This window comes from Caenorhabditis briggsae (assembly GCF_000004555.2).
Source record: "Caenorhabditis briggsae complete genome, chrII, whole genome shotgun sequence".
Classification (NCBI taxonomy): domain Eukaryota; kingdom Metazoa; phylum Nematoda; class Chromadorea; order Rhabditida; family Rhabditidae; genus Caenorhabditis; species Caenorhabditis briggsae.
Genome location: NC_013486.2, coordinates 8,400,834 through 8,425,860, shown reverse-complemented (window position 1 = coordinate 8,425,860; position 25,027 = coordinate 8,400,834). Strand labels below are relative to the sequence as shown.

Here is a 25,027-nt window from a genome sequence, read left to right as displayed (position 1 = left end):
GAAGACTTCCTTTGCCGACTAACTGTTATCAGTTATCAGTTGGTCGGAGATCTTTTTGATTTCACTTTTTCTTCTCAGAAATTTTTGTTAAATTGAGGTAGCGTGACGATTTGGACATTTGATTTAAAATGTTCTGTCGGTGTCGTACTGTGTTGCTGGTCATTGTTATGCTGGAACTTCCGTTTCTCTTGTCCTTTTTTACTATGGAATGGTCATGCACTTCTGATTCTTCTAACAGCTGACTTTTCAAGGGCGTTTTCTATTAATTTGTGATCTTAAACATCATCGAATGAATCAGCTCCACGTGTCGTCTCGCCGCTTTCTCTGCGATTCTAACTCTCAACTCATCTCTCGGCTCCCTTGTTTCTCGCTGTTTTCTATTTGCCACGCCACTCACTGCTGTTTATGGGGTGGTCCACTGCTGCAAAAAGTGCCTGTCGTCTGTTGTCTCGTTTTTAATGAAAAGGACACACGAAAAGTATCAAGAGGCTGCTCGTTCGGGCCGTTGAAGATGGTATCTGGTGCTACCTCAGCGGAGATTGAGGAGCGGCTATTTCTCAGGTCATTCTTCTCTTATGTTTACACTGGACTTGTCGCACTCCTCTTTCTCGATCTCATCCATAGCCTCATTATCGTTCTAGGCGTTCAATTCCTACTCATTTATTCTTGTTTCTGTTATGCGAGCTCTAATCATTCAATTATTGCAGGTAATCACCACTACTAACTAGCCAACGAATTCAAAATGTGCGGAATCTTCGCTTACCTCAACTTCCTCACACCGAAGAAGCGTTCGGAAATTGTGGACATTTTGGTTCAAGGACTGCAAAGAATGGAATACAGAGGATACGACTCCGCTGGTATCGCCATCGATGGATCCAATGACATCGAGTCGCCTCATTCGAAGGTTGCATTGCTTCGGAAAGCTGGAAAGGTGTCAGTCTTGAGCGATTTCATCAAGGAGAGTGCTGATGACCTTGACATGGATATGGAGTACAACATCCATTGTGGTATTGCACACACCCGTTGGGCCACCCACGGATCACCACGTGATGTCAACTCTCACCCACATCGTAGCAACGACAAGAATGAGTTCCTCGTCGTTCACAACGGAATCATCACAAACTACCGCGAGATCAAGGAGTACCTCGAGAAGAAGGGACACAAGTTTGAATCCGAGACCGATACTGAAGTCATCGCCAAACTCACACAGCACATCCATGATCGCTACCCCGACTTCTCGTTCCGTCAGTTGGTCGAGACTGTTATCCAGCAGTTGGAAGGAGCATTCGCATTGGCCTTCAAGTCGTCTCGCTTCCCAGGACAACTTGTTGCTTCTAGACGTGGTTCTCCACTTCTCGTCGGAATTAAGAGCAACTCGAGACTCCAGACCAACCACTTCCCAGTCTCTTTCTCCAAAGGTTAGAACTATAGTTTTTACATGGGTTTCTAGAGTAAGAAACTTTCCAAAAATGTCTGAAATTTTCTTTAGATGCTGGGTGGAAATGGGGAGACGAAAAGCAAACTGATGGTAAATTTTCAAACTTGGGTCTCATCTCTCTTGGTTGCTTGAAATCACTGCTGGACTAACCCCTGCATGCTTATCATTTTCCTCCTTTCAAAACGTTATCAATTATTTTTCAGGTCGCCGGTTCATGTCAAACCATGCTACCCACTGTAAGTTTCAGAGCACCAGGGATTATTCAGTTCTTTACACATTGTTTTTCAGTGCGAGATGAGTCATCATTCGTCGAGACGCCAAACAACATCCTGGACCTTTCGATTGGTAAGAAGTCCCTCCCACTTTCCAAACTAAAATTTAGAAGCTGTTAGATTCCCGAGATGTTTGCAATTTACCAGTACCTGTAGACGAGTCCCAGAGAAGATTGTCAGCGTTTATGAATTCTCTGAAGAATGGTAGATCTTATTTGCACGAAATTCATTTTCTCTATACCTCCATACCCAGGGGAAACTTCTACTAACTATCTCAAGTTCCTCTAAACCAAAATGATCGCTCGCTGGGTAATAATAGTCTCTATTCAGCTGTCAGATCGTCGAATGGATCCGCCAAGCTAGAGATATCCGACAGCACCACAGCCGTCCGCCCATTCGATTCTGCTGATTGGGAAGTCGAATACTTCGTTGCTTCTGATGCCGCCGCCATCATCGAGCACACCAAACAAGTTCTCTTCCTTGAGGATGACGACGTTGCATTCGTTGAGGATGGAGCACTCACTATCCACCGTATCTCCCGTCACGCCGACAATGGAGAGCAAAAGAGAGAAGTTCAACTCCTCGAGATGGAGCTCCAAGAGATCATGAAGGTAGGTTGGCTTGAAAAACACTGACGTGAACTCGGTCAGAGAGATAGGTGGAACCAGGGATCACCTGACAGTCAACACTCGTTTAAATAATATCATATTTCCAGGGATCCTACAAGACCTACATGCAAAAGGAAATCTTCGAGCAGCCAGATTCGGTCGTCAACACGATGCGTGGGCGTCTCCTTCCATCAAGACAAGTCGTTCTCGGTGGAATCAAGGAGTACCTTCCGGACATCAAGCGTTGTCGTCGTCTCATCATGGTTGCATGTGGAACATCTTTCCACTCCGCCATTGCTTGCCGTCAAATCCTTGAGGAACTTTCGGAGTTGCCAGTTGTTGTTGAGCTCGCCTCCGACTTCCTGGACCGTGAAACACCAATCTTCCGTGACGATGTCTGCCTCTTCATATCCCAGAGTGGAGAGACTGCCGATACTCTCATGGCTTTGAGATACTGTAAGCCACGTGGAGCTCTCACTATTGGAGTAACTAACACGGTCGGATCATCCATCTGTCGTGAGTCTCACTGCGGAATCCACATCAACGCTGGACCAGAAATCGGAGTCGCTTCTACTAAAGCTTACACCTCCCAGATTCTCTCGCTTCTAATGTTCGCTCTCACTTTGTCCGATGATCGCATTTCAATGGCCACTAGACGTGAAGAGATTATCGATGCACTCAACGATCTTCCAAACTTGATCCGCGAAGTTCTCAAGCTCGACGACAAGGTCCATGAGATCGCTCAACAGATCTACAAGGAGAAGTCGCTTCTCATCATGGGACGTGGATTCAACTTTGCCACATGCCTCGAAGGAGCACTCAAAATCAAGGAACTTTCGTACATGCATTGCGAAGGAATCATGTCTGGTGAACTCAAACACGGACCACTTGCCATGGTTGATGAGTTCCTTAGCATCTGTATGGTTGTATGCAATGATCATGTCTACAAGGTAATAAGAATATAAACGAGACAATTCTGATACTTTTTCTGTTTCAGAAATCGTTGAACGCTCTCCAACAAGTCGTTGCCCGCAAAGGAGCTCCAATCATCATCGCGGACAACTCTGTTCCAGAGGGAGATCTTGCAGGAATGAAGCATATTCTTCGCGTTCCAAAGACCGTCGATTGTGTGCAGAACATCCTTACCGTCATCCCACTCCAACTTTTGTCCTACCACATCGCCGAGCTCAATGGTGCTAATGTAAGTTTAAATATTTGTTCTCTTGACACAGTGAGAATTATCTGATTTTTAGGTTGACCGACCCCGCAATTTGGCCAAATCCGTGACAGTCGAATAACGACGTTTCCCAGCTACGAGTCCATTTATTCAGTGCCTTCTATATTCAACATTGCTTTTTGGTCATTTTCTGTGATATCCCTGTCCCCCATTTTTTGCTTCATTTTCCCCTAATCACCTAAATTATTATGCACGATGTATCTATAAAAATGATAAACGCATGTCAGAATAACGTTTTTTTTCTCAATGTTTCACTTCCAGCTCCGCTTTGCCACTTGTCCTTTCGTCTCATAGATCTTTGGATTTATGTGGTAACTGAAACGGATATAGAAGTTTATATAGAACATCACATAACATTGATATCAGAAAGAAACGAACAAAATTATAGAGATTATGGCCCAATGTAGAGAAAATAGTCAGATTACTGGGGCCTGAAAGATTAGAAATTCAAGATTTTCACTGAAATCACTGTTTTTGGCAGTGTTAAATTGTGTTCCAGGCTCTTGAAGTCATGGTATTTGTTTTTATTCTTGAACAAGCAAGCTGGTGCGCCTTCGGCGCGAATCAATCTTGTTTTTTACTGATTCGTGGTTCAGCTCCTCAATTATTCTTATAGGGTCACGTAAATTTATATTAATTTTTCAATCTTTTCAAAAAAAAGTTTACAGACTGACACCGGGACGGAAAACTGTCGAAAACTGGTGAAATTCCCTTAATAATGGTGTCAACATAAGCCCCGCCCACATTGCACGCAAAGTATTTATAGTGGACGGCGGAACCCGGGAGATGTCGGCCGCAACGGAAACCCTACATATTGTCGGATTAAAGAAACTGGGATTTGAAAATTTTCTCGGGCAGCCTTCGTGTCGTTTTATGAGGCATTGCCCCTAAAACGGATACTGTAAAGATCAAATTAGCTTATGCGAATTTGGTGGGATTTTCTGAACAAAATTTTGATTTTTTAGTATAAAAATGATCGCTAGCATCTCTAGAATCCATTTTTTTTCAGCAAAAACTGAACTTAAATGGGGAACTTCGTAGATAAAAAAAGCGACGTATTTAAAATTCTCATGTCCTAGTTTTTTTTAATTCGGCAATATATAATCGTCCTCGTTTGGGTGGTCTCTCGGTGAAAATCACACAATCTCTTCTGAGTCGGCTGCTATCCTAAGGATGGTTGGCAGGTAGGGGAGCTCCTAGGTTAGTATGCATATTCCCTAGGGGCTCAGAAGAGATTGTTTGATGGAAACCCCCGAGGTAACCTAGGGTATTATACCGGGAATTCTCTGATCTCTGAACGGCATGTGTTGCAATAAAAAGTTAGATCAGAAGTATAGTTTTGGTAAAATTTTTAATTTTCGTCAGCTTCTCGTCCTTTTTTCGTCCGTTACTCGTCCGTTTTTGTCCGTTTTTCGTCCGTTTTTTTTCAGTTTTTTGTTTTTCCGTTTGCTTCAGGTTCGTTCATTAGTTTCGTTCGTCAAGTTCGTCCGTCAGGTTCGACCGTCAGGTTTTTTTGTCAGGTTCGACCGTTTGGCGGCGCCACGCGTTTTCATATTTCGTATTCTCTTGTTTTAGCGTTACTGTAATCTGTCATAACATATGTATAGTTTTTTTAAATATATAGCTTGCATTCATATCTCATACATTTTCGTGCAGTATTCTGTCTTTTTCATATTTTCGATTGGCCAGACCATACTTCTTCACCTGAACAAAACATAAGAAATTTCCAGTTTTGTTGTTTTTCTTTTTTGTTGAGAGACATTCAGCTCCGCCTCCTCATTTGCACTTTTCGCCTCCGTGCTCTTTGAATTCGTGGGATATTCTTTTTCTCCTACAATGCAATTCTCGGAAAAGTAAATATATTTTTCCGGTTGAAATCTGCTCCTTCGTAAATAACTACGGAAGTTTAGTAAGGTTCATTGAACCGTTTCCTAATCCAGAAACTCGGCTCGACACCCTCAAAAAGTCATTATTAGTTTAGCGTTTTGCAATTTTCTAGGAGACCTTCTTCTTCTTCTTCTTCTTCTTTTTACTACTTATTCACTTCTATTTTTGGTGCGACGAATGCGTTATGGAAAAGTGTATTTTTATGATCGAATGGGAAATCGAGAACCGAGTGAAGCTGATAAGATAAGAGGTGATTAGAGTTATTCAATAAAACCGTAAGGCAAGAAGTTCAGAAGCTTTGGAAAACTTCGAAGCACCCAGATTCAGACCACCAGATGAGCCGAGAATGATGAAGAATTATAGAACACAATGTAAGAATATTCAAGAAAACTTGAAAGTCCAAAAATAAGAATTTCAGTTTCTCCTCTCGATACACCACCACCAATAAGTGGAAACGGGACACCACCAGGCTCCGGAATGCATCAGTATCTATCAGAATCAAATCGAGAAATGATTATAGATTTACCAGCGAATATATCTAATTTCGGAAGAGACGATGGAAGTTTAGTGCTTCCTGGAAATCTGATGGGTGGAGACGAGACCAGTATTCCGAACATTGATCGTTACCGTATGGATCTTCCACCTGAAATCTATCCGAATGATCCCATGCCACGTGGAATATCGACACCTCCCATGAATCTAAAGTTCAATTTAGGAGAAGAAATGGATAGAGATGTGGATAAAGGAGTGATGAGAGGGTTTGGAGGCGAAAGACATTATGAGGATCCAATGGTTGAAATGGAGCAGAAATTGGGGAATATCAGATTTGAGAGTGATAATGAGGTAACACCGAGACGTTTCTCGAGTCTAATCTGGGTATTCAGAAACATGGAAACCTCATAACAAAATACGAAGAAGACTATTACAGTCATGAGATTTGTGCACAATGTCAGGCCGAAGATGCATATATGGAGAGGATGAGAAGACAAGCAGAAGAAGAAAGAAGAAAATATGATGAGACAATGAAAAGAGCAAAGATGTATGAGGATTTGACAAGAGAGAAGGAGGAAGCGTTTAGAAAGGTGAGAAGGAAAGGGAAAAGTAAAGAGTGGCCCATAATTTACTAAAGTTTGTACTAGCATAAATATTAAGTAAAGCGTTGTGATAGGCTCAAATTTGTAGTGCAAAAATTCAAATAATTCATTTGTAAACTGGTCAAGTTTCAAAGTATTTGATCAACTTTGAGCTGAGTTATCGCTTGTCAAAGTTGCTTCGTATCAGGAAAAGCATAACGGCGTGCAAGAAACACATGACGTTCTTTTTCGAACAATAATAACAATACCTAACCTTGAGGAATCGCTTGGAAAATTTCAGAAGCTTTGAGTCAAACGTAAAATCATCTTTCTACCAATTTGCGTGTTTCCAAGATATTCATGTCTGAAAATCATACTTGCGGACGGGCCCAAAGCGGGCCGTGGCGGGTCCTGTCATAGTTTCTTTTAGGATTGATATTTTTGACCAACTAAAGTAGATATGGTAGAACTCGACGAGCACTACGAAATGATAGTATTTGAGATACTGTATCATATTTTTGAACAAAGTTACAAGCCAAAAAGCTGCAAATGCGGGCTGGGCCGGGCCGGTTTTTTCGGCCCGTTTGGTCTGTAAATTTGTTCACAAACATGATACAGTGTTCCAAATAGTATATTTTGTAGTGCTCGTCGAGTTCTATCATATCTAATTTAGTTAGTCAAAAAATATTGATCCTAAAAGAAACTATGACAGGGCCCGCCACGGCCCGCTTTGGGCCCGTTCGCAAGTATGCTGAAAATATACCCGTTTTTATCCCCCTGCACAGTCAACAGAAGCAACACACATATTTATTCATAAGTTATAATCATAGGTTTAAATTTGCTTCTTTGATTCCACAGAAATCACATCTGGCTCTTTCCTTGACGATTTCTGTGCCGGAGTAGGTGCTTTTGCCAACACATCCTCGCCATCTGCCGAGTCTTCCTTACTCATCGGACCTCTTCCACGTGCTTTGTAGTCCGCTTTCTTGTATCCACTCACAGATCTTGCTTTTGACGCTGACGAGTTTTTAGATGAGACCGGTGGCGAAAGAGATGGCATTTTCAGTTCAACCCAGCGACTATTCTAAAATTTTCATTTTTTAAAGTCAAACTGAAAAGTTTCAAATAACCTTGAAAAACGATTTTGGATTCTCCCAATAGAAATTTTTCTTCTTGGGTTGTTTAATCGTTTTCTCCAGTTCAGATTGCCCCGATAGTTCCCAGTCAAAAGGCGAATCCCAAGAGACTTTGGATTTATCCATTGAATCCTTCAAGAACTGATAGACCAGTTCGTAATTCGGATGAGTATAATAGTTCATCGATTTGAGCATTTTGTCAATTTCGTTCAGTTGGCGACGCATTTCTTGTGTGAGACGATTGGGATTCTTTTCTAAAATTATTATAACAATTGAAGAAATTCAAAACAAAAAGAGGCCTAACCGTCAATGAATAAACGAAGAAGTGATGACTGATCTTTGAGTTCATCCACCGGAAGATCCTCATTGTTAGTCCATGGAAGTTCGACAAAAAACTCGGCAACCATATACATCAACGACCAGATATCATCGTGGCGACCCTAAAAACATCTTCTAGACATGTGAATCTGGCTAAAAGAAGCTTACTAGTTCTTTCTGTAAGTGAGCATTTGGTGAAGCGTACTGATGGGTTCCACGGAAATCCGTATGTGGACGAGGGATCCGAAAAGCATACTCATCTTCGTCCGGCTTCTCTTCTGCAGTCCGTTGACTGTTATCAGCTGCCTTCGGTCCTCTTAGCTTTTTCATCTTCATCTGAAAATAATATTATCGACCTTTCTTTTCTTGCAAAAACCAGAGATGTCCGGAATGACTTTTTTGAGAAGCGGAATAGGGCATCCGAAATAAAACAATTTTCTCAGAATCCGGAATCCGGAAAACGGAATCCTGAACGAAAAAAAAGCTCGGAATTCGGAAAATCCGTTACGGAATACGGAATCCGGAATTTTGAGGCCTTCCACGGGCAGAAAAATTTAACAAAAACACATATCGTTCTTAAAAACATATTAGGTCGTCTCAAAAGTAATCTGTATTTTTTGAAATTTTTTCAACGAAACTTTATTCAACTCTAGCAATATTTCAGTAAGTAATCTAATGTTCATTATGGTCCATCATACCCAGCCAACGTTTTGGTAGATGTTCAATGTCTCTCGTCTAGAACGTGGGAGGCTATTGCGTAAAGAAGGCACCTAGGTACAACTTGAGGTCAGATCTTCCATCGAAGCGCTTACCCTGTTAACCATTCTTAAGCGAGCATAATAAATTTCGTTGGCGAGGCTATGAACTGAGATTTTTTGAAACAAACTGGCATGTTTTAATGAACAAAAGATGAACATCATTAAAACAAAAAAGAAAACGAAAATCGACCCGCGAACATGGGCGAAATGCATTCCTAAAAAATACAGATTACTTTTGAGACGACCTAATATTTTAGCATTGTTAGTCGCGGAAGTTCAAAAATAAGGCAAAGAAATCTTACAGTTAAGTATGCTGAAAATCCGGAATAAAAGTTTTTCAACAAACTCTGAAAAGTTCAAATCGACAGTTATTTTGGACTATTTTTGTAATTACTCAAACGTGGTTGGTACTCACGGTGAGTTTTTCACTACCGAATGCGAAACAGTCTGCGACGTTTTAAAGTACAACGGACAAAAAAATCTGATTCATTTTTTTGCTATATATTCTTCATAAAATTTACTAAAGATTTATGGAACAGAAAAAAAGTTATGGACTAGAATTCGAGAAAAAAATTCCAAAGTTGAAGCAGCGGTAGTGAAAAACTCACCGTGGGTACTTATTCACTAAACGGTTTGTCGAGCTTCCTTTTTCTAAAGAAAAACTACTGACCTGAACTTTCATCTGATTTTTTCGAAGAACGTCCTCAGTGTTCACATGTTTGCTCCTGGTTTTTTTTACTTTCGACCCTTTTTCTCCAGACGGTTTCACTTGCTTTGTCTTGAGTTTCGATGCTCCATTCTTGGAGACAGCGGCGTCTGTTTTCTTCGAGATACCCAAGTCGGCTGGCGGGAGTTTTCGAACAAATCTAGGTTTTGATTTTCATAGAGGGATACAGTAATCCTAAACTCACTTTCTGGCCAAACCAAAATCGAAAAGAAGAACTCGTCTGCTTCTTAACTCTGAAATTGTGTTCAAACCGATTGCGAAATTGTTCGGCTTGATATCTCTGTGCACGAATCCAGAGTCATGCATCACTTTGATTCTGAACATATCTCTTTTTGCTTTTTTAAATCCGAAAATCAAACTCACGCATACAAACACTGAATTCCAATTCTCGACCATGTTCCATCGGTCCAAACATCTGGATTTGGACTTCTGGATTTCAGCATTTTGAGATTATCACCAAGTAATTCAAGAACGAGATAATGGAAACGCGGCTTTCTTCCTCCAGAAATCAATTCAGGGAACACTGTATCTTTTGGTAGTTGTTGCAAAACATTGATTTCTAGTTTGATCGCAGATCCACCTCCTTGAAAACTCGATTCCAATTTCATCGCATAGAACGTTTTATCATCTCTTGTCACTTTGAAAACTTGCCCGAATCCTCCTTCGTCTATCTTCTTCACCAGTTTGAATCCGCTTACTCTGAAATTGAATTTTTAAAACTTTTGATCTTCAGAATTCACAAACGTTTCTCCAATACTAAAGTTGAGCTCATCGCAGTTCCCTCCGTTTGCATTTTCTTTAGAACCTGACATTTTCTGAAGACTTGCACGCTTACAAAATTGAGAATATTGTTGATTTTTGTGTTCCGTTGGAGTTGCCAGTGGTAGTTGGAACCGAAAAATTAAATATATAAACGTACACGTTGCCAAAATAGAACACTTCAGGATGTTGACCTATATTCTTAAAGCTTCTGAAATCTATTCAAGATATCTACAGTAATCCAAAAGCATTCAGGAAGAAGCAGAAAGAAATAAGGCACTTCGAGAGCACGTGGATCGTGTGAATGCTGAAATGATAGAACTGAAGAAAAGAAGACCCAAATCGCCGGTGGTGAGTTCAGACAGTTTTGACTAGAACTCCCCAAACAATTATTTTCAGCAAGAAAATTACATCTTCCGTCACGAATCACCCAGAATTCGAGAGGCAGAACAAAGAACAAGAAAAGACGCATATAGAGCTGAACTTGATAGACAAGTCGAAGAAAAACGATTGAGAAGAATCGCAGAATTTGAGAAAAACGAAGCAATTGATGCGACAAGCAATGCAAGAGCTGCACTCGAGTAAGAGTTTTTTGATAACTTGGAAATTTTTGAAGATCTCTTTTTTCAGATTTGCGAATGCTCGAGAAGCCGAGAGAAAGTCGAATGAACACGCGAAAGAGATGGCTCGAAAGCAATTAGAGTTTCAGATGGAAATGAGTCGATTCGGCGCTCCATCAGATAGAAATTGGTTGTGGTGGGCGGAGAGACCGGATGAACACGGATGGAGAGATGCCAGATTGAAGGGATTGAAACATACAAATCAAGTTGAAAGAAATCAAACTATCAAGTGAGTTAAGAACCTTTGATCTCTTAAGTTTCCGGGGTTTCTAGGCAATCTATTGGAATGTTGGAAGAGTTTAAAGCTCGTCAAGCTCATGATGATATGGTGATGCGTGATAATCGAAGATCCAAATACGGAAAACTCCGAGACCAACTACACGAGAATTCTAAAATGTTGTATCCTCTTACTAAAACGGAAAGCCGTCCGAACATCGTTCAACCGGATCCACGTGTCGAAGCGGCTTGGAGAGAGGCTCATGAAAAATACGATAAAAAGTTTACAGTTTTGCAAGATAACGCAATGAAGAGTATTTCTGGAGCTGCATTGGATGGCGGTAGGCTTTTGGAATTGTACTCTGAATCAATTTTCGAAATTTCCAGTTGCCCATGCCACAACATCCTGTCGTCGCTGCGCTCGTTGTGCTCGTCCATTGGAACGGAAGACTACCTTAATCGTGAATCGAGGAGAAAACATTCTACCTCATCAGACCAATTGGCACAGAGCTTGATCATTTACCACATTCTAGATATTTTTCTATTTTCTTTTCAATTTTTCCGCAAGATAAACGTTAAATCATATATTCCAAAACTGTTTAAATAAAGCATAACTAAACATTAATATAGTCTTCTAAGCTTCCGGATTGAACATTGTACTGCGAACCATGTAACGCGGATCAGCTGGTATCGGTACGGCGCCAGCTCGTTTGAATTCTGTCTGATGATACTTTTCTCGAACTGCAACTGGAATCGTTGTTCCTCCATCTGCTTTCCACTGCTTTCTCGTTGTTTGATCAATGAATTCTATTCGGAACCTTACATCACAATTCTGAAAATATTATTGCTTCAATTTATAAACATTGGTAACTACTACCGCTTTGAAACTCAGTAGAAACTGAGCAGTGAAGTATTTGCTATCAATCTGATCGACGACTTCTTTCAGTACTTGATTGTGCTGTAAAACTTAAAATAAACATTGAAATAAATATGACACTTACTGAATGATTAGTGTGGTAAGTCACTTCAGCAAACACAATTACTGTTCGAATCTGTGATGGATGTGTCGATGAAATAGCACCATCTACACGAATCGGAATCGTCTCTCCAACCATCACATTGATCGGCTTTTCTTTTTCAATTTGTGGAGTTGTTGATATTTTGAAGTCGACGTGGTAGAATTGATGGAAGAAGAACCTGGGGAGCATGTATGGAATAGTGGATAGCTGCTCTGTGATGGTGTAGAGAAGTTTGATTGTCTAAAATTTAGAGAGAAACTATTTTCAGAATATCTTACTAACTCACATTGATATTAGGATGAAACTCATAACGGAGGTATTTGATTTTATCTATGACCCATTCCAATCGTTCCTTCTGCAATAACGAACATGTTCTCGCACTGTTCATTGGTGGAATTTGGACAATACTGAAAGTTTGAAGTTATTGACCGGCAGAAAACTTGACACTCACTTATCCGGTGATTGCTTTTTGAGAATCACTCTAACAGAGACCAATAGTACAGATACTCGTAGATAATATAGAGTTATGAGATCGAAAGACGTTGAATCAGCGCAAAAACTGGCTCGACACAGAGCGGACCAGTCGTTTAGTGCTTCATTTATTGATGCTTCACAGGGAGAGAGCTGTAGAATTTTGTAGAAGATCTTTGAAAAACGAGGCAAATTTGACTTACAGCTACCAAAAACCGTTTCGCCATCACTGGATTGAAGAAGGAATCATTTTGGAGAGCACCGGATAAAACTGTAAGAAACGGGCGGAGCACCGAAAGAAGATGAAAATGTGCATAGGAACTTGATAACATTGCAGAAGTCATTCCAATCGGAAAACGAAGATCTGCTCCAAAGCGAGAACCAGATTTCGCTGATTTCAGAGCAGATAATGCACTGATAAGATGATTCTGCTGCTTTTCTAGGTTGTCCAATCCAAGACATGTCACTTCTGAATCAGCGATTTCTCGGAGAGCAATGATCCATTTCTTCTCAAACTGTGGCATATGGTACAGGTTGAGAGCATCCAGATTTGGAGATGCCACACTTTTCCAATGTCCATTTCGGAATGCACTTCTTGCTGTTTCATACTTTGACACGTCACATTCATCGTAAAACACTTGTGGACAGTTTTCAGGGAGAGATGTTCCGACAGCAAGAATAAGATATGAGAACTGACTGGGATATGTATCGAATAACTTTTTCTTCTCGTTCTTCACTTGACACGCCCATTTGTGTATCTCTGGAATGTACATTTTCTCAGAATCAACCAGTCGACACAACAGCTCCAATCGTTCCTTCTGATTAGAATCATCGGTTACAGGAGAGTCGAATGCAGAAAACAATGCGGATATGATCATAGGACAGAAAACGTTATGAGTGTACGGGAAGGCCAGTAGAAGATCTCCGATAGCTCGAAACAACTGAAAGACGTAATTGTATTTGTTTGTTGAAAAGAATCATGACTTACTTTCGAAGCTAATCGTGTCTTCAGTTTTCCACAAGTACATGTGCTCACTATGACTACAGAGAAAGCCATCATTGTGCATTCGATGGTTTCTGGGGAATCCTTCTCAAATGCTCTGGGCGTACAGACAACTTGAGAGGCGAAATACACGAATCGAACGCTGACTTCTGGGTTAGCATGAGATCCATATCCTGTATTCGACATAGCAAGATTTTTTAAAGCATATAGAATTTCAATAGGGCAATTTTTCGAAAGAGAAGTTGTCGCGTCGAAAAAATCCATTAGAGATCGAGAAGTCATTCCGGGTTTTAGTGATGCCAAAAAGATCTGAAAGCATTTAAGTATACATCATAATTCAATGAATCATTGACTTGCTTTTACTTGTTCCTCTGACCATATAGTTGGGAATTCAGCCAACCTCTTCAGTTCCTTCAAAATTATGGTCCGTCGAGTTTCTGACGGAGGTTGATCTTTTCCTGAAGGAGTTAGGAGTTTCAGTAGCAATCCAATCTTAAAGAAGAGTGTTGTTTGAGAAACTTCAGTGGATTAGGCTTACCTGTTTAGAAATAGCATATCTGATTTCGATGCATAAACTCGTCGTAGAGTCGATGAACGCATGGAAATACTCATCACTTATTGTTCTTGGAAGAATTGTATCAGCGATTCCGAACACCTGCTCCACAACTTGTGCAGTAGCACTCATCGTAGAAAACGCGGAGCATAATTGAACTTTCCTTGATTCAGATGCTTCATCTTCTTCAAGAATCTTGCCGATTTGCAGAACAATCGACTCGGAAAACGTTCGTGACAGCGATGCGAATGATTTGAGTGCATGACATGTCGCTCGAAATTCACCTTCATGATTAGTTGAAAGTGACTCTCGAATCAAATGATGACATTGATTGGATTCTGGTAGAAGTGCTGACAGTTCGGCTAGAACATCAAGTACAGTTTCTCGAGCGTTCGGATCGTTTGAATGGCTGACTGTGAGAATTCGTCGGAAGATTTCGGGTGTGGAGAATGCGAGTGTCAGATGTGTTCCACATTGACTGAGGGCTCGAGCGATGGCAACACGAAGATCAAGATTTCTGTTAGAATCAGTAAAATTGATTTATCGTTATCTCTAAACTCTTACCCATCCTTGAATGCATCAGCCACTCTTAATAACATAGAGTTGACAAAAGTTGGTGCTGGGTTCTCTTCGAATAGTCTGCTGAGGTTTGAGATCGTTCCCAGTTGTTCAGATACCGGCCCTCGGAGACCCTTGTCAAAAATTGTTTGGGCCTGTGCGGTCCCAGACATTCTGGAATTATTTCTAGCTCATAGTTCCAATGAATCACCCCATATATATCCAAAACAATCAGTTCCAGATGAAACATAATAACTAGAATGAGAAAAGTCAACTCATCGTCTTCCGAACAGCTAAATAGAAGTATTCTACAAACATTTTAAAATTTTCGTGCATTCTAAACAAATCAAAATGAAAGAACAGAAAATAGAATATTAACGATAAAGCTAAAAGGGAAGGAATTTTTGAAACAGCGGTTTTGATTTTTCAGTAATTACAACAGGTAGAATGTCAGAAATGAGATAAAATGAATGTGAGGAGGTCGGGCTAAGAATCTTGTGGCATAAAAAGTGAAACTGAAACCAGAAGGGGGAGCTTTAAAAATAGAGAAATTCCAGGGGTGATGGGATCCATAAGGATTCGTTCATTATACAATTTATCAAAGAGAAATTCCAAATTGGCTAGTCGCGCACTTTGTTCATCTCGAAAACTTGAAGACCATCAACAATCTTCAACTCTTTGATTCCTTGCGGAGTGAAGAAAATGAATTGATTGTGCGGGAACTTCTTTGTTGCCAGTTCGACGAGAAGATCCATCACAAGCTGAAAATTAGAATAATCTTCTGAAAAATATTAAAATTCAAACCTTTCTGTTCATCATATCCATGAAGACATCAAACTCATCGAGCATACGGAATGGTTGTTCCATAACCTCCCAAAGGGACATGACCAGTGCAGCTGTTACAAATGATCTCTCTCCGCCGGATAAACCTTTTAGGTCACGGTTCTTCTTCTTTTTCGGTTGCTTTTTGGCCTTCTTTCTTCGTGGTGCATGACCGTCATCGCTATCATCATCTTCCAACTCTTCCTCCTCTTCATCTTCTTCATCTTCATCATCCGCTGGCGGGCGGTCAGCCATGGAATCTTTTTCTTTGCACGACTGCACATTAACATTGAGTGTTTCCTTGTCATGGTCGAATTCAAGGCCTCCGATGAAATGTCCTCGTACTTCAAGAAGCTCTTGGAATTTGTCGCAGACCTTCATTTCGGTATACGTTTTCAAACTAACATAACCTCGACAACGGGCAGCATGCACTTCGCGGAGACTTTCTACGGCTTCTTCTAGCTGACGACAAAAGAAACGATGCATCTTGAGTGTCTCCTTGAAATCCTTGACAGTTTCGTGGGTGATGGACATGTCACATCCTTTTGAAGCTCGTTCCACACTTTTATGCAGTTCAGCCAATTTCAGTTTTGCCTTGTCAGAGATTGGGAAATCAGTCAGATCGGGTGGATCTTGCTCTGTTGGTGGCATGGGTGTGGTCAACTTTTCTGTTTCAAGACTTTCCACAGCGAAGTCTCTTTCTGTGAGCAGTCTGGCTTCTCTGTGGTACAAAACTTGTTCATCAGCGGCCAGTTTTTCTAGACGAAGTTGAAGAACGTCTCCCTTTTTATCCAGAACAGCCATGTCTTCATGGAATTTGAGAATCGTTCGGTTCAATTCCTCAAGTTCCTTTTTCAATTCAGCATACGTCTTTGCAGATTCTTCTCTTTCTTTTACGTATGGTTGCATGTCTTTTTCAATTTCCTTCATTTTCTCTTCGATTTCAAGAATTTCTTGTTCGCTTTGTGAAAGTTTACTTTTGAGTTCCGCAATCGAATCGGACAGACTTGTGACTTGCTCTTCTTTAGAGGAATTCGCAATCGAGTTTTGTAATTCCTCAACGCTTCGGCGAGTTCGTATTTCGTGACCTCGGAGATTTGAGAGTTTCCTTTCAAATTCTTCCACTTCCTTGTCAGCAGACTGTTGTTCTCTTCTCAGGGCTTGAATTTCTTTTTCTATCTGCTTCACATCGGTGTCTATCTGCATCTTTGCCTGCTCAATGTTTTTCACTTCCTTTGTCAGCGCAGCTTCATCGAGATTTACTTGTTGGAATAATCCGGACGGTCTTGTGTCTCGCGAATTATTAGCATAGAAACGATATTGACTGTTCGGTCCATTGGCATATGCCTGAGAACCGTCAGATGTGAACGCTCTTGAGGCATTCTTCGGCGGATGTTTACTTCCCATCAAATTCATAGCCTCAGTTTTATCCTTCAAAAGAATAAACTGTTCGCAACTGGTCTTGTCGATTATCAGATTACTGGAAAAAGCATTGCATAAAACAACTGTACATCCGGATCTTAACTTACTCTACATCCGGATCTGAAATTTGCAGCACTCGGTACATCGATGGGTATTCGTCACTTGGCTCAACAAGATTCGAATAACGTTTTCCAGAAAATTCCGACACAATAATAGTAGGTCGTTCGTTTTTAGGAAGTCTCAAATGAGTGAAAATCTCTCGGAGGACGGCGGAATCCGACTGTGAGTGACATAAAAAGTTGTTCGCGACGTTTTTGAGACACTGCTCCACAGGATACGCCCACTGTGGATCTTTAAGAGTCACGAACTTTCCGATTGGACCTTTCGGTAGCGCTTTGAACTCTCCTCTTCTCTTTCCAATTTCAGACAAGATTTGGGACATTGAGCTTCCGAATCTGAAGAAATATAATCAGTTATGTACAGTTTTAAATGCAACTTACTTATTGACAGAGTTTTGCTTAGCGGCTTTGGCACGACGCAACATATCTTGTCGGTTAGTGAATTCCGTTTGAAGTTTGTGATATTCCTTTAGAGTTTCATGTTTCTCCTTGCTTTTCTTATTGAGATCGCTCGCAATAAAATTTGCTCTTTCTTCCAGCTGCACTTTTTCTCCACCAATCTCCATTTTTTCCACCTCCTTACTGATTCTTTGATACTCCTCATTTTTCCTTTCCAACTGTTTTTTAACCTCGTCGTTTCCTTGTTTAGCCACCATTGATTTCAATTTGTTTTCAGCTTCCCTAATTGCATCTTTGCATCCGTTAATATCAACTTTCTTTCTCCTATTCTGCTGCTCCAGTGATTTGATCTCGTCTTTAAACTTCATCACTTCGTCGGTCTTCGCTTTTTGTAGTTTTTGCGCTTCACCCATCTCTTCGGTCTGAAGCTCGGCATCTTCACAAACGTCTTGAACAGCTTTTTCGAGTTGATTTCTTTCTGCACGGTTGGTTGCATATTGGGTTTTCCACTCTTCGTGCAACTTATTGTGAACTTCTTGCTTCTTTTTATTCAGTTTGATTTCATCCTCCAAATCACGAACTTTGCAGAAAATAAGCTTCCAGACGTATACTCCGATGAGTGCACGATCACTTTCCACTCTCATTTGCAACTCCCGCTGCTCTTGCATTCGTTTCAATTTCCTTTGCTGAATAGAAACTTCTGCTGATTTTCGCTCCACAATTTGAGAACACTCATCAATGATGGCTGCGAAACGAACGTACGATTGACGGATATTTTCAAGATTGGTGGACTGAAGATAAAGTTTATAAACGTTGGAAGGCTTGAAGTTGGCTAAAAAACTCCTGGATCTGTCCTGACTCATCCAAAATGCCGGATTTGACAGATGGATGTTGAATCGGTTCACAATACGATCAATATCACTTTTCTTCTTGCTAATGACATGTTCGGTTTGATGACCGTTTGCCGACACTTTGATACTCTTCATTACATAGGTTGATGATGATTGATTGATGGTTCGCTCCACAGAAATTAAATCGTCCCAATCTGGATGTGAATTTAATCCTTTATTGGTTAAAGTGATTGTGATCTTTGATTGTCTGTAAGAATAAAATGGAAAAATCGACTTTTGATTATCGTTACTTACGGTGTTCCATCCTTGATATACGACTTAACCGTACTTCCTCTGTCATTGTCCGAACCTCTTCCTCCGAGACCTAAGTTGATGGCAGCAAACAAGGCACTTTTACCGCCTTAACAAAACAGGTAACATCAACAAATTAGTAAATTTCAACCTACTTCCATTCGGACCGCCGATGTAGAAACAATTGTTTTGTTTTGTGTTAAAGTCGATTTGAAGATTTGCATGGCACATAAAATTTTGAAGTTTGACAGAGGCAACGCGACCCGCTACTGCTATTCTTTCTTCTGAAAAATAATTTGTTTAGCCTCCAATTGTGAATGAAAAATCTCCTATCCTCCGTAGTCTATTTTTCTGGAGAAAAGCTTACCTTCTTCAAGCCTCGGCTTCTTTGCTGGAACTGAGGCACTGGCATCGTCGTCGTTCATAGTGGATCGAATAGGTGCGAGATTCTCATTCGGACTAGAACAGTCCCTTTTGTTCTTGCTCATACCCTGAATCGACTTTATTTTAAATAAGAAAGAGCAATTATTAAGAACTGGAGGTTGCTAGCCGCAACTACTCCAAAAATCGAAAGATTTAGCAGGAAAGAGAAAGAGTTTTTTAGGCCACAATAGATGACACACGGCCATAGTCATGTATGCGTCGCGACGCGTCGTTACGAGGTTTCGCAATACGAGGCCGTGCGGAAACAAAAGAGTGGTAGGAAAAATGGGCGGAGTCGGGGGCATATTCCAGAATTGCGAGCTGCGCACGGTTTTTTTTTACGTTAAAAAACATGAACTTGCAATTTAGGCTCAGAACCCCGACGCCGCCTATTTTTCTACCAGATTGTTCCTAACTTTTTCGTTCCTTCCGTTGGTGTGCTCTCCGCCGTTACTTCCCGAACGGAGTGAAGAATTTAGGGCAATTACTCTTTGACTACACCACTCTTTGACTACACCTACTCTTTGACTCCACATTCTCTTTGACTACAAAGTCTCTTTGACTACATTTATCTCTTTGACTACACTTGTCTCTTTGACTACACTTTTTAAAATTTTTAAATTTTCTGCAGTTTTTGTGGGCGTTCTCACAGAATATAAGAAGAATTTGAGCCTAAGCCTATAATTTTAAACAAAAAACTGACAATTCCAAAAATACATCACAGTGAAAAAAAGTACCGAAATTCGCGAAAATCAGCAAAATTCTCACTATTTTTCGCTGAGATTTCCAAATTTTTATTATTTTCTGTACAAATCAAAGGCTTAGGCTGAAACGTTTACCGGAAAACTGGTGTTTTAGCCTAAGCCTACAATTTGAGACAAAAATCGGAAACTCCAATAAATTCAGTCAAAAAGTACTATAAAACAAAAAAGTGTAGTCAAAGAGACTTTGTAGTCAAAGAGACTTTGTAGTCAAAGAGACAAGTGTAGTCAAAGAGATAAATGCAGTCAAAGAGATTTTGTAGTCAAAGAGAATGTGGAGTCAAAGAGTAGGTGTAGTCAAAGAGTGGTGTAGTCAAAGAGTAATTGCCAGAATTTAGCCCTAATTCAGTGAATTTGTGTTTTTTGAAAGCTGTTTAGAGCTTTCTATGATCCTGAACATAATGAAATCGAAACAGGCGAGGAAATGGGACAGAGATCCGGATTCCGGACATACATTTTTGGATATTTTCTACAAAAAAAGCAGAAAAAAACTCAAAAAACAGAAAAAAATGTCGATTTGCTCTGGATGGTGAAGTACGTATTAACGATACGGGAAAAAAAACGAAAAGGTGTTGAATGAAATCGAATATTGGGGTTATTCAGGGAAATATCGACTTTGAAAATTTGGCTGGAATTTCAGACAAATTTACAAAGTTGATATTTTGACCCCAAGCTTTGGCAAAATGTTTCCTATAGTTTTCTCCAGTTTTCCCCAAAGTTTCAGCCAGATTGGAACACTCTCCGAGTTTTCGCGGAGTTTTTTTCCTTTTTTGCCGACTCCCTGAATAACCCCATAAAACAAGTTTCGTAGTCCGGTGAAAACACTACGGTCGCCTGCTCACTTCCGTGCGAGACCCTATTCACTATTTTTGAGTGTGCGCCTTGTACTGTCTATTCAATAAAACCTGCGGCGCGCCCACGTTTTATTGAATAGACAGTATGTTATACGGCACCGATCGGCAAAAGTTCGATAAATTTATCGGTAAAATTCATAGAAAATTATAAATAGTAAACTGCAGCAGCTAGCTGTAATATTCGGTTATCTTTGTTTTTCTCCATGCTGAAGCAGGCAAAATTTTTGTTTTCGCACTATCCGTTCGCAGAGTGCATCACCTGGCACTTTTCTCAGCACTTTCATTTCTCTTCTGGACTTTTCATCTCGTTCTCACAAGTTTCCAAACAAAACGAGTGACGAAGTGATAACCTATGATGCAAAACAAACTTCAGCGGACGTTTGCTTGCAGTGCCGGACGGACGTAAGTATATAAGCTGGAAAGTTTACCAAGTTGTGACTCATTGCCATCAATTTTTCGTCGTACATGTTTAATCGAAGTCGATTTGAAAGTTGCATGTTTCTTGGTGTTTCTATTACTCTCACTTGTCAGTTTACTATTCAAGTTTCACTTCTCTGTCTCGTTAATCCCCATGATTGTGATTGGAAAAAAGCTAAAGCTCAATCGAATTGTAATAAAATGAATGGGTTTTCTCGTTTTCTTCTTCCGACACCACTAACCCAGTTGTTAGCTCGCAATCTCTTTTCTCACAAATAACACATCATTCTCTCTCTTCTGCCAATTTTTTCATGTCTCAAAAAAGGTTTTTTTTCGAGAAACATATCAAAAGAATTTAGCTCATCGTTTCAGAAATTTCAAAATGTCGGTTACGGCGAAAAACTTCTACCGTCGACCACTTCCGGAAACATGTGTCGAGTTCTCCAGTGAATTAGGAAAAAAGTTATTCACAGAAGCATTGCTTCAGGGATCAGCAAACATTTATTTCAAACTTGCCTCACAGTTCAGAACCCAAGATGAACCAGCATACTGTGGTTTAAGTACACTAGGTTAGTGTGAAAAAATTGGGATTTTTTACATTTAAAGTATTTAGTGATGGTTCTCAATGCGCTGGAAGTTGACCCAGAAAAAGTCTGGAAGGCACCATGGAGATTCTATCACGAATCAATGCTGGACTGTTGTGTACCATTGGAAAATATTAAAAAGTAAATAATTATTAATTTAACTTTAAATCTTTGGTTCAAGATCTGGAATCAACCTTCAGCAGTTCTCGTGCCTCGCAACGTGTAATCGTTTGAGATCCTCTGTTAGTTATGGGGAAACAACTCCAGGTTGGCTGTAGTCGGAAATTCATGAAACCTATTTCTTTTTCCCTTCAGAATTCCTCAAAAAATTCCGAGCATCGCTTGTGAACTCGGTAAAAAGCGATGATCAAGTTTTAGTGGCAAGCTATGATCGAAGCGTATTGGGACAAACTGGAACCGGTCACTTCTCCCCATTGGCAGCTTACCATGCTGATTCGGATCAAGTTCTAATTATGGATGTTGCTAGATTCAAATACCCTCCTCACTGGGTAAAACTAGAAACACTTCAAAAGGCGCTGTGCTCAGTTGACATCTCAACCAAAAAGCCACGTGGATTCGTAGAACTAGAGTTGAGGAAAGGAACGCGCCCACTGATAATGTACGGATTGAAAGCATATGTGAATGTGAACGATTCTGACTTTGCCACATCTGTAATTTCATGGAACGAGTTTTTACTTTGTGATCCATTGGAGAACGAGGAAGAGGAATTTCAATTATGCTGTCGAAAATTCGGGCAATGTTTTGCACCACACGCCCTGTGCTGCACTCAAAAAACATTCGATGCTGACCAGAAGAACTCATGTGTAGAATGTTCAAACGAACACAGCGATGCCTGCAAACTGATTTGCGCCGAAATTCGCAGAACTCGATTCGCTGAAGTGTTTTCAAGTTCAGCAGTAGCTGCATTGTTAGTTGCATGGCCTTTCAAACATGGATATTCCGAAAGAAGTGATAGAATTGGAGATTTAACAGAAAAATACAAAAAAGAATTTTCAGCTGAAACCATAAATGAGATGGGTGAGTTTTGTTTCGTTCCATCCATTAAGTACTGTGTGATTTTGTTACAGACCAACTGACGACACAGATCCGAACACTTATCTGTTGTTCTAAGCCACCTGTCATCATTAATGTCAACAAAACAGAAACTACAAACAACAAGTGCTCGAAAAATAAGATTGGCGAGACTTGCGCTTGTTCTAATGATGTACATCTGTGATTCCAATTTGAAAACGGAAAATTATGCAATTCGCTTTATAAAAAATTCTTATCAGCACGGCGAAAAACATAGAACATGCAATAAATGATACAAATTTGAACAGTTATTTGATCCTTTTGAAAGATTTCTGACATTGTTCGCGAGATTTTTCAATCAGGATCGAAGACTCTGTTTTCCGAATTTTCGGCCCAGATCTTTCTTTTTCAGGTAGCTTCTCACTCCGTTTAGTATACTCTCTCGGATGTTTTCTGTCGAATAATTTATTATTTGGAAGCGCTTCCATCGATTCTATCGAAATATTGCGAGATTTTTTAGATCCTCCAGAAGTAATTTCTCTTCCTGCTTCTTTTCGAGGTTTTGTGGCTTCAGCGGTTTCATCTTTCGAATTAATCTTCGTTTTGGGTTGACTCTTTCTAGCAAGCTTCGAGATTCTAGCTGTTTCTTCCATCATTCTCTTCTCCTTCTCCACCAATCTTTTTGTCTACAAAATCACTAATGAGTTGATGACAAAAATATATAAACTTACCAACTCATCCTTTGTCAAAAGGTAATTCTCATGGAGTAACCAGAAACTGACAGATTGAGCTGCTTCTGTTATTTTGATGTATCCGGGCTCAAACTCTTCGCTACGTCCCTCGTATTCAACAATCCAGTTGACATTTGGTCTCGAATAGACGGCTTCTCGAAGACGATTCATAACTTGTGCTACGCAGGTTGTGGCTGTGTCGTGGTATCCGCCGATTCGGCCTCGGTACTTCTGGGCAAAGTCTTTGATATCGAAGTGGTGAATCTGAAAAGATAACTTGAGAAATATGGCGAACATTTGAGTTACGAACAGCTTTCACAGGTTCAGTTTGGGTAGAACGCATTCCAATGAGACAACTTGTCATTCCCATCCAGAAACAACGCGACCACAAGTATTCGAAAGATTCGGTACTGATCGAAGAAAACATTATTGATTCGATGCAATCAAAAAAGTCTTACATGCTCTCCTCGTCGTCACCGAGTTGCACTCGGTTTGGTCGTCCCGTCAGCACCGCTGCGTTGAAAGCTACAAATTCTTCTCGGGAACATAGTAATTAGATTATCGCTCCCTCACCTTGCTTATCGGTCACCATATCCACTTCTCCCACTACTACCATTTTTACAGAGCAACCTCGATAAGTTAGCGATGATGAAACCATTTTACTTGCGTGTAAAAAGTGATTTGTTTTGCGATTCTCGTAGCGAGAACACATTTGTTGAGCGAAATTAATTGATTCCTTGCGTTGCTTTAGAAATTGAGAATCTCTAGAATTGAATATTGCTTTACACTTTCGTAATATATACTTACTTCAAAGGAGTTATCTCAATCTCTTCAAAGTCATCGTCACACAAAATAATCACTCGGTGTCCATCAACTATTTCCGGATATGCTCTTAGTCTCCACGATCTGGTTTGGTTGAATACGGCACCAGAGATCTTATGCAGTGTCTCGCTTGCCACAAGATAATCTATTTTCTTGAAATCAGCACCCAAATTTTGAATTCCCTCTAAAATCGTTGACATGTGTTGGCTGCTACTTCCCTAAACGTTTCACTATGATGTTACAGATCAATCCTTTAATAAAATACCTTTAAAAACGCAGAGCATATATTCTCTATTTCAATAGGTGGTGTCGGATAAAGTGGTCCGGAGAATTTTTCGTCGAAAACTTTAAAGAATTCTTCGGGAATCATACGTCTCTCCTCGAGATGCTTGTCTCGCGTCTTCGTTAATGTAGTGCCTCGAGAAGTGACGAACGCGAATGAAGGCAAGTACGCATGGATGCTGTAACTCTCCGTTTTATCTAGTTCGAGAACGTTTCTGCTGCATTACCATAGAGTTTCATGAGCCGAGACACCTGTATCAATCCATGGATCAACATCGATTTGCTCCATATTGGTATCAAATTCGGCAAAATAGTAACAAAATAATGATCGGAAATTGAGAAAAATAACGAAGTTGTATATTTTAAAGGAGCGAACTCATAATTTTATTTTTGGCCCTCGCCCCGACTACAGTAAGACCATTTCTTTTTTTGTCACATGAAGTTTCAAGTTGTTTTCCTTTCATGAATCATGAATAATATATTGGAAAACAAATTGGAAGACACACTTATTGGATGTGAATGAAAAATTACATTTATTCGGATAAAAAACAACACTTTCTTTAC

General features: G+C 40.2%; 7 protein-coding genes across 7 annotated transcripts; 3 read left to right on the top strand and 4 right to left on the bottom strand.

Annotated features, from left to right (window-relative positions):
* Positions 1-742: 742 nt before the first annotated feature.
* On the top strand, positions 743-3,616 carry CBG02850 (the record flags this gene model as incomplete). The annotated part of the gene is made up of 8 exons (XM_045242389.1): positions 743-1,418; positions 1,490-1,528; positions 1,642-1,674; positions 1,727-1,783; positions 2,041-2,321; positions 2,426-3,268; positions 3,316-3,519; positions 3,572-3,616. 8 exons carry the CDS (start codon positions 743-745, stop codon positions 3,614-3,616), a joined length of 2,178 nt encoding a protein of 725 aa, XP_045092192.1.
* Positions 3,617-5,619: 2,003 nt separating this feature from the next.
* Positions 5,620-11,564, top strand: CBG02851 (the record flags this gene model as incomplete). The annotated part of the gene is made up of 9 exons (XM_002631032.2): positions 5,620-5,692; positions 5,736-5,813; positions 5,861-6,285; positions 6,327-6,524; positions 10,469-10,564; positions 10,613-10,794; positions 10,844-11,062; positions 11,107-11,390; positions 11,437-11,564. 9 exons carry the CDS (start codon positions 5,620-5,622, stop codon positions 11,562-11,564), a joined length of 1,683 nt encoding a protein of 560 aa, XP_002631078.2.
* Positions 7,348-10,266, bottom strand: CBG02852 (the record flags this gene model as incomplete). Its single annotated transcript, XM_002631033.1, has 8 exons — positions 7,348-7,599; positions 7,646-7,905; positions 7,956-8,091; positions 8,138-8,305; positions 9,398-9,593; positions 9,639-9,770; positions 9,818-10,153; positions 10,199-10,266. 8 exons carry the CDS (start codon positions 10,264-10,266, stop codon positions 7,348-7,350), a joined length of 1,548 nt encoding a protein of 515 aa, XP_002631079.1.
* Positions 11,565-11,683: 119 nt separating the features above from the next.
* CBG02853 lies at positions 11,684-14,826 on the bottom strand (the record flags this gene model as incomplete). The annotated part of the gene is made up of 10 exons (XM_002631034.1): positions 11,684-11,881; positions 11,927-12,007; positions 12,051-12,308; positions 12,355-12,475; positions 12,520-12,692; positions 12,743-13,480; positions 13,528-13,851; positions 13,900-14,034; positions 14,081-14,612; positions 14,660-14,826. The coding sequence occupies 10 exons, from the start codon at positions 14,824-14,826 to the stop codon at positions 11,684-11,686; spliced, it is 2,727 nt and encodes a 908-aa protein (XP_002631080.1).
* A 447-nt stretch (positions 14,827-15,273) lies between these two features.
* Positions 15,274-19,045, bottom strand: Cbr-smc-6 (the record flags this gene model as incomplete). The annotated part of the gene is made up of 7 exons (XM_002631035.2): positions 15,274-15,414; positions 15,458-16,955; positions 17,005-17,352; positions 17,398-18,513; positions 18,561-18,666; positions 18,713-18,841; positions 18,925-19,045. The coding sequence occupies 7 exons, from the start codon at positions 19,043-19,045 to the stop codon at positions 15,274-15,276; spliced, it is 3,459 nt and encodes a 1,152-aa protein (XP_002631081.2).
* A 2,349-nt stretch (positions 19,046-21,394) lies between these two features.
* Cbr-pcs-1 lies at positions 21,395-22,833 on the top strand (the record flags this gene model as incomplete). Its single annotated transcript, XM_045242388.1, has 5 exons — positions 21,395-21,581; positions 21,626-21,737; positions 21,778-21,863; positions 21,912-22,634; positions 22,685-22,833. 5 exons carry the CDS (start codon positions 21,395-21,397, stop codon positions 22,831-22,833), a joined length of 1,257 nt encoding a protein of 418 aa, XP_045092191.1.
* Positions 22,834-22,936: 103 nt separating this feature from the next.
* CBG02856 lies at positions 22,937-24,752 on the bottom strand (the record flags this gene model as incomplete). Its single annotated transcript, XM_045242387.1, is given in 8 exon segments — positions 22,937-23,314; positions 23,360-23,623; positions 23,637-23,769; positions 23,818-23,884; positions 23,933-24,123; positions 24,167-24,399; positions 24,447-24,642; positions 24,691-24,752. The coding sequence occupies 8 exon segments, from the start codon at positions 24,750-24,752 to the stop codon at positions 22,937-22,939; spliced, it is 1,524 nt and encodes a 507-aa protein (XP_045092190.1).
* Positions 24,753-25,027: the final 275 nt, after the last annotated feature.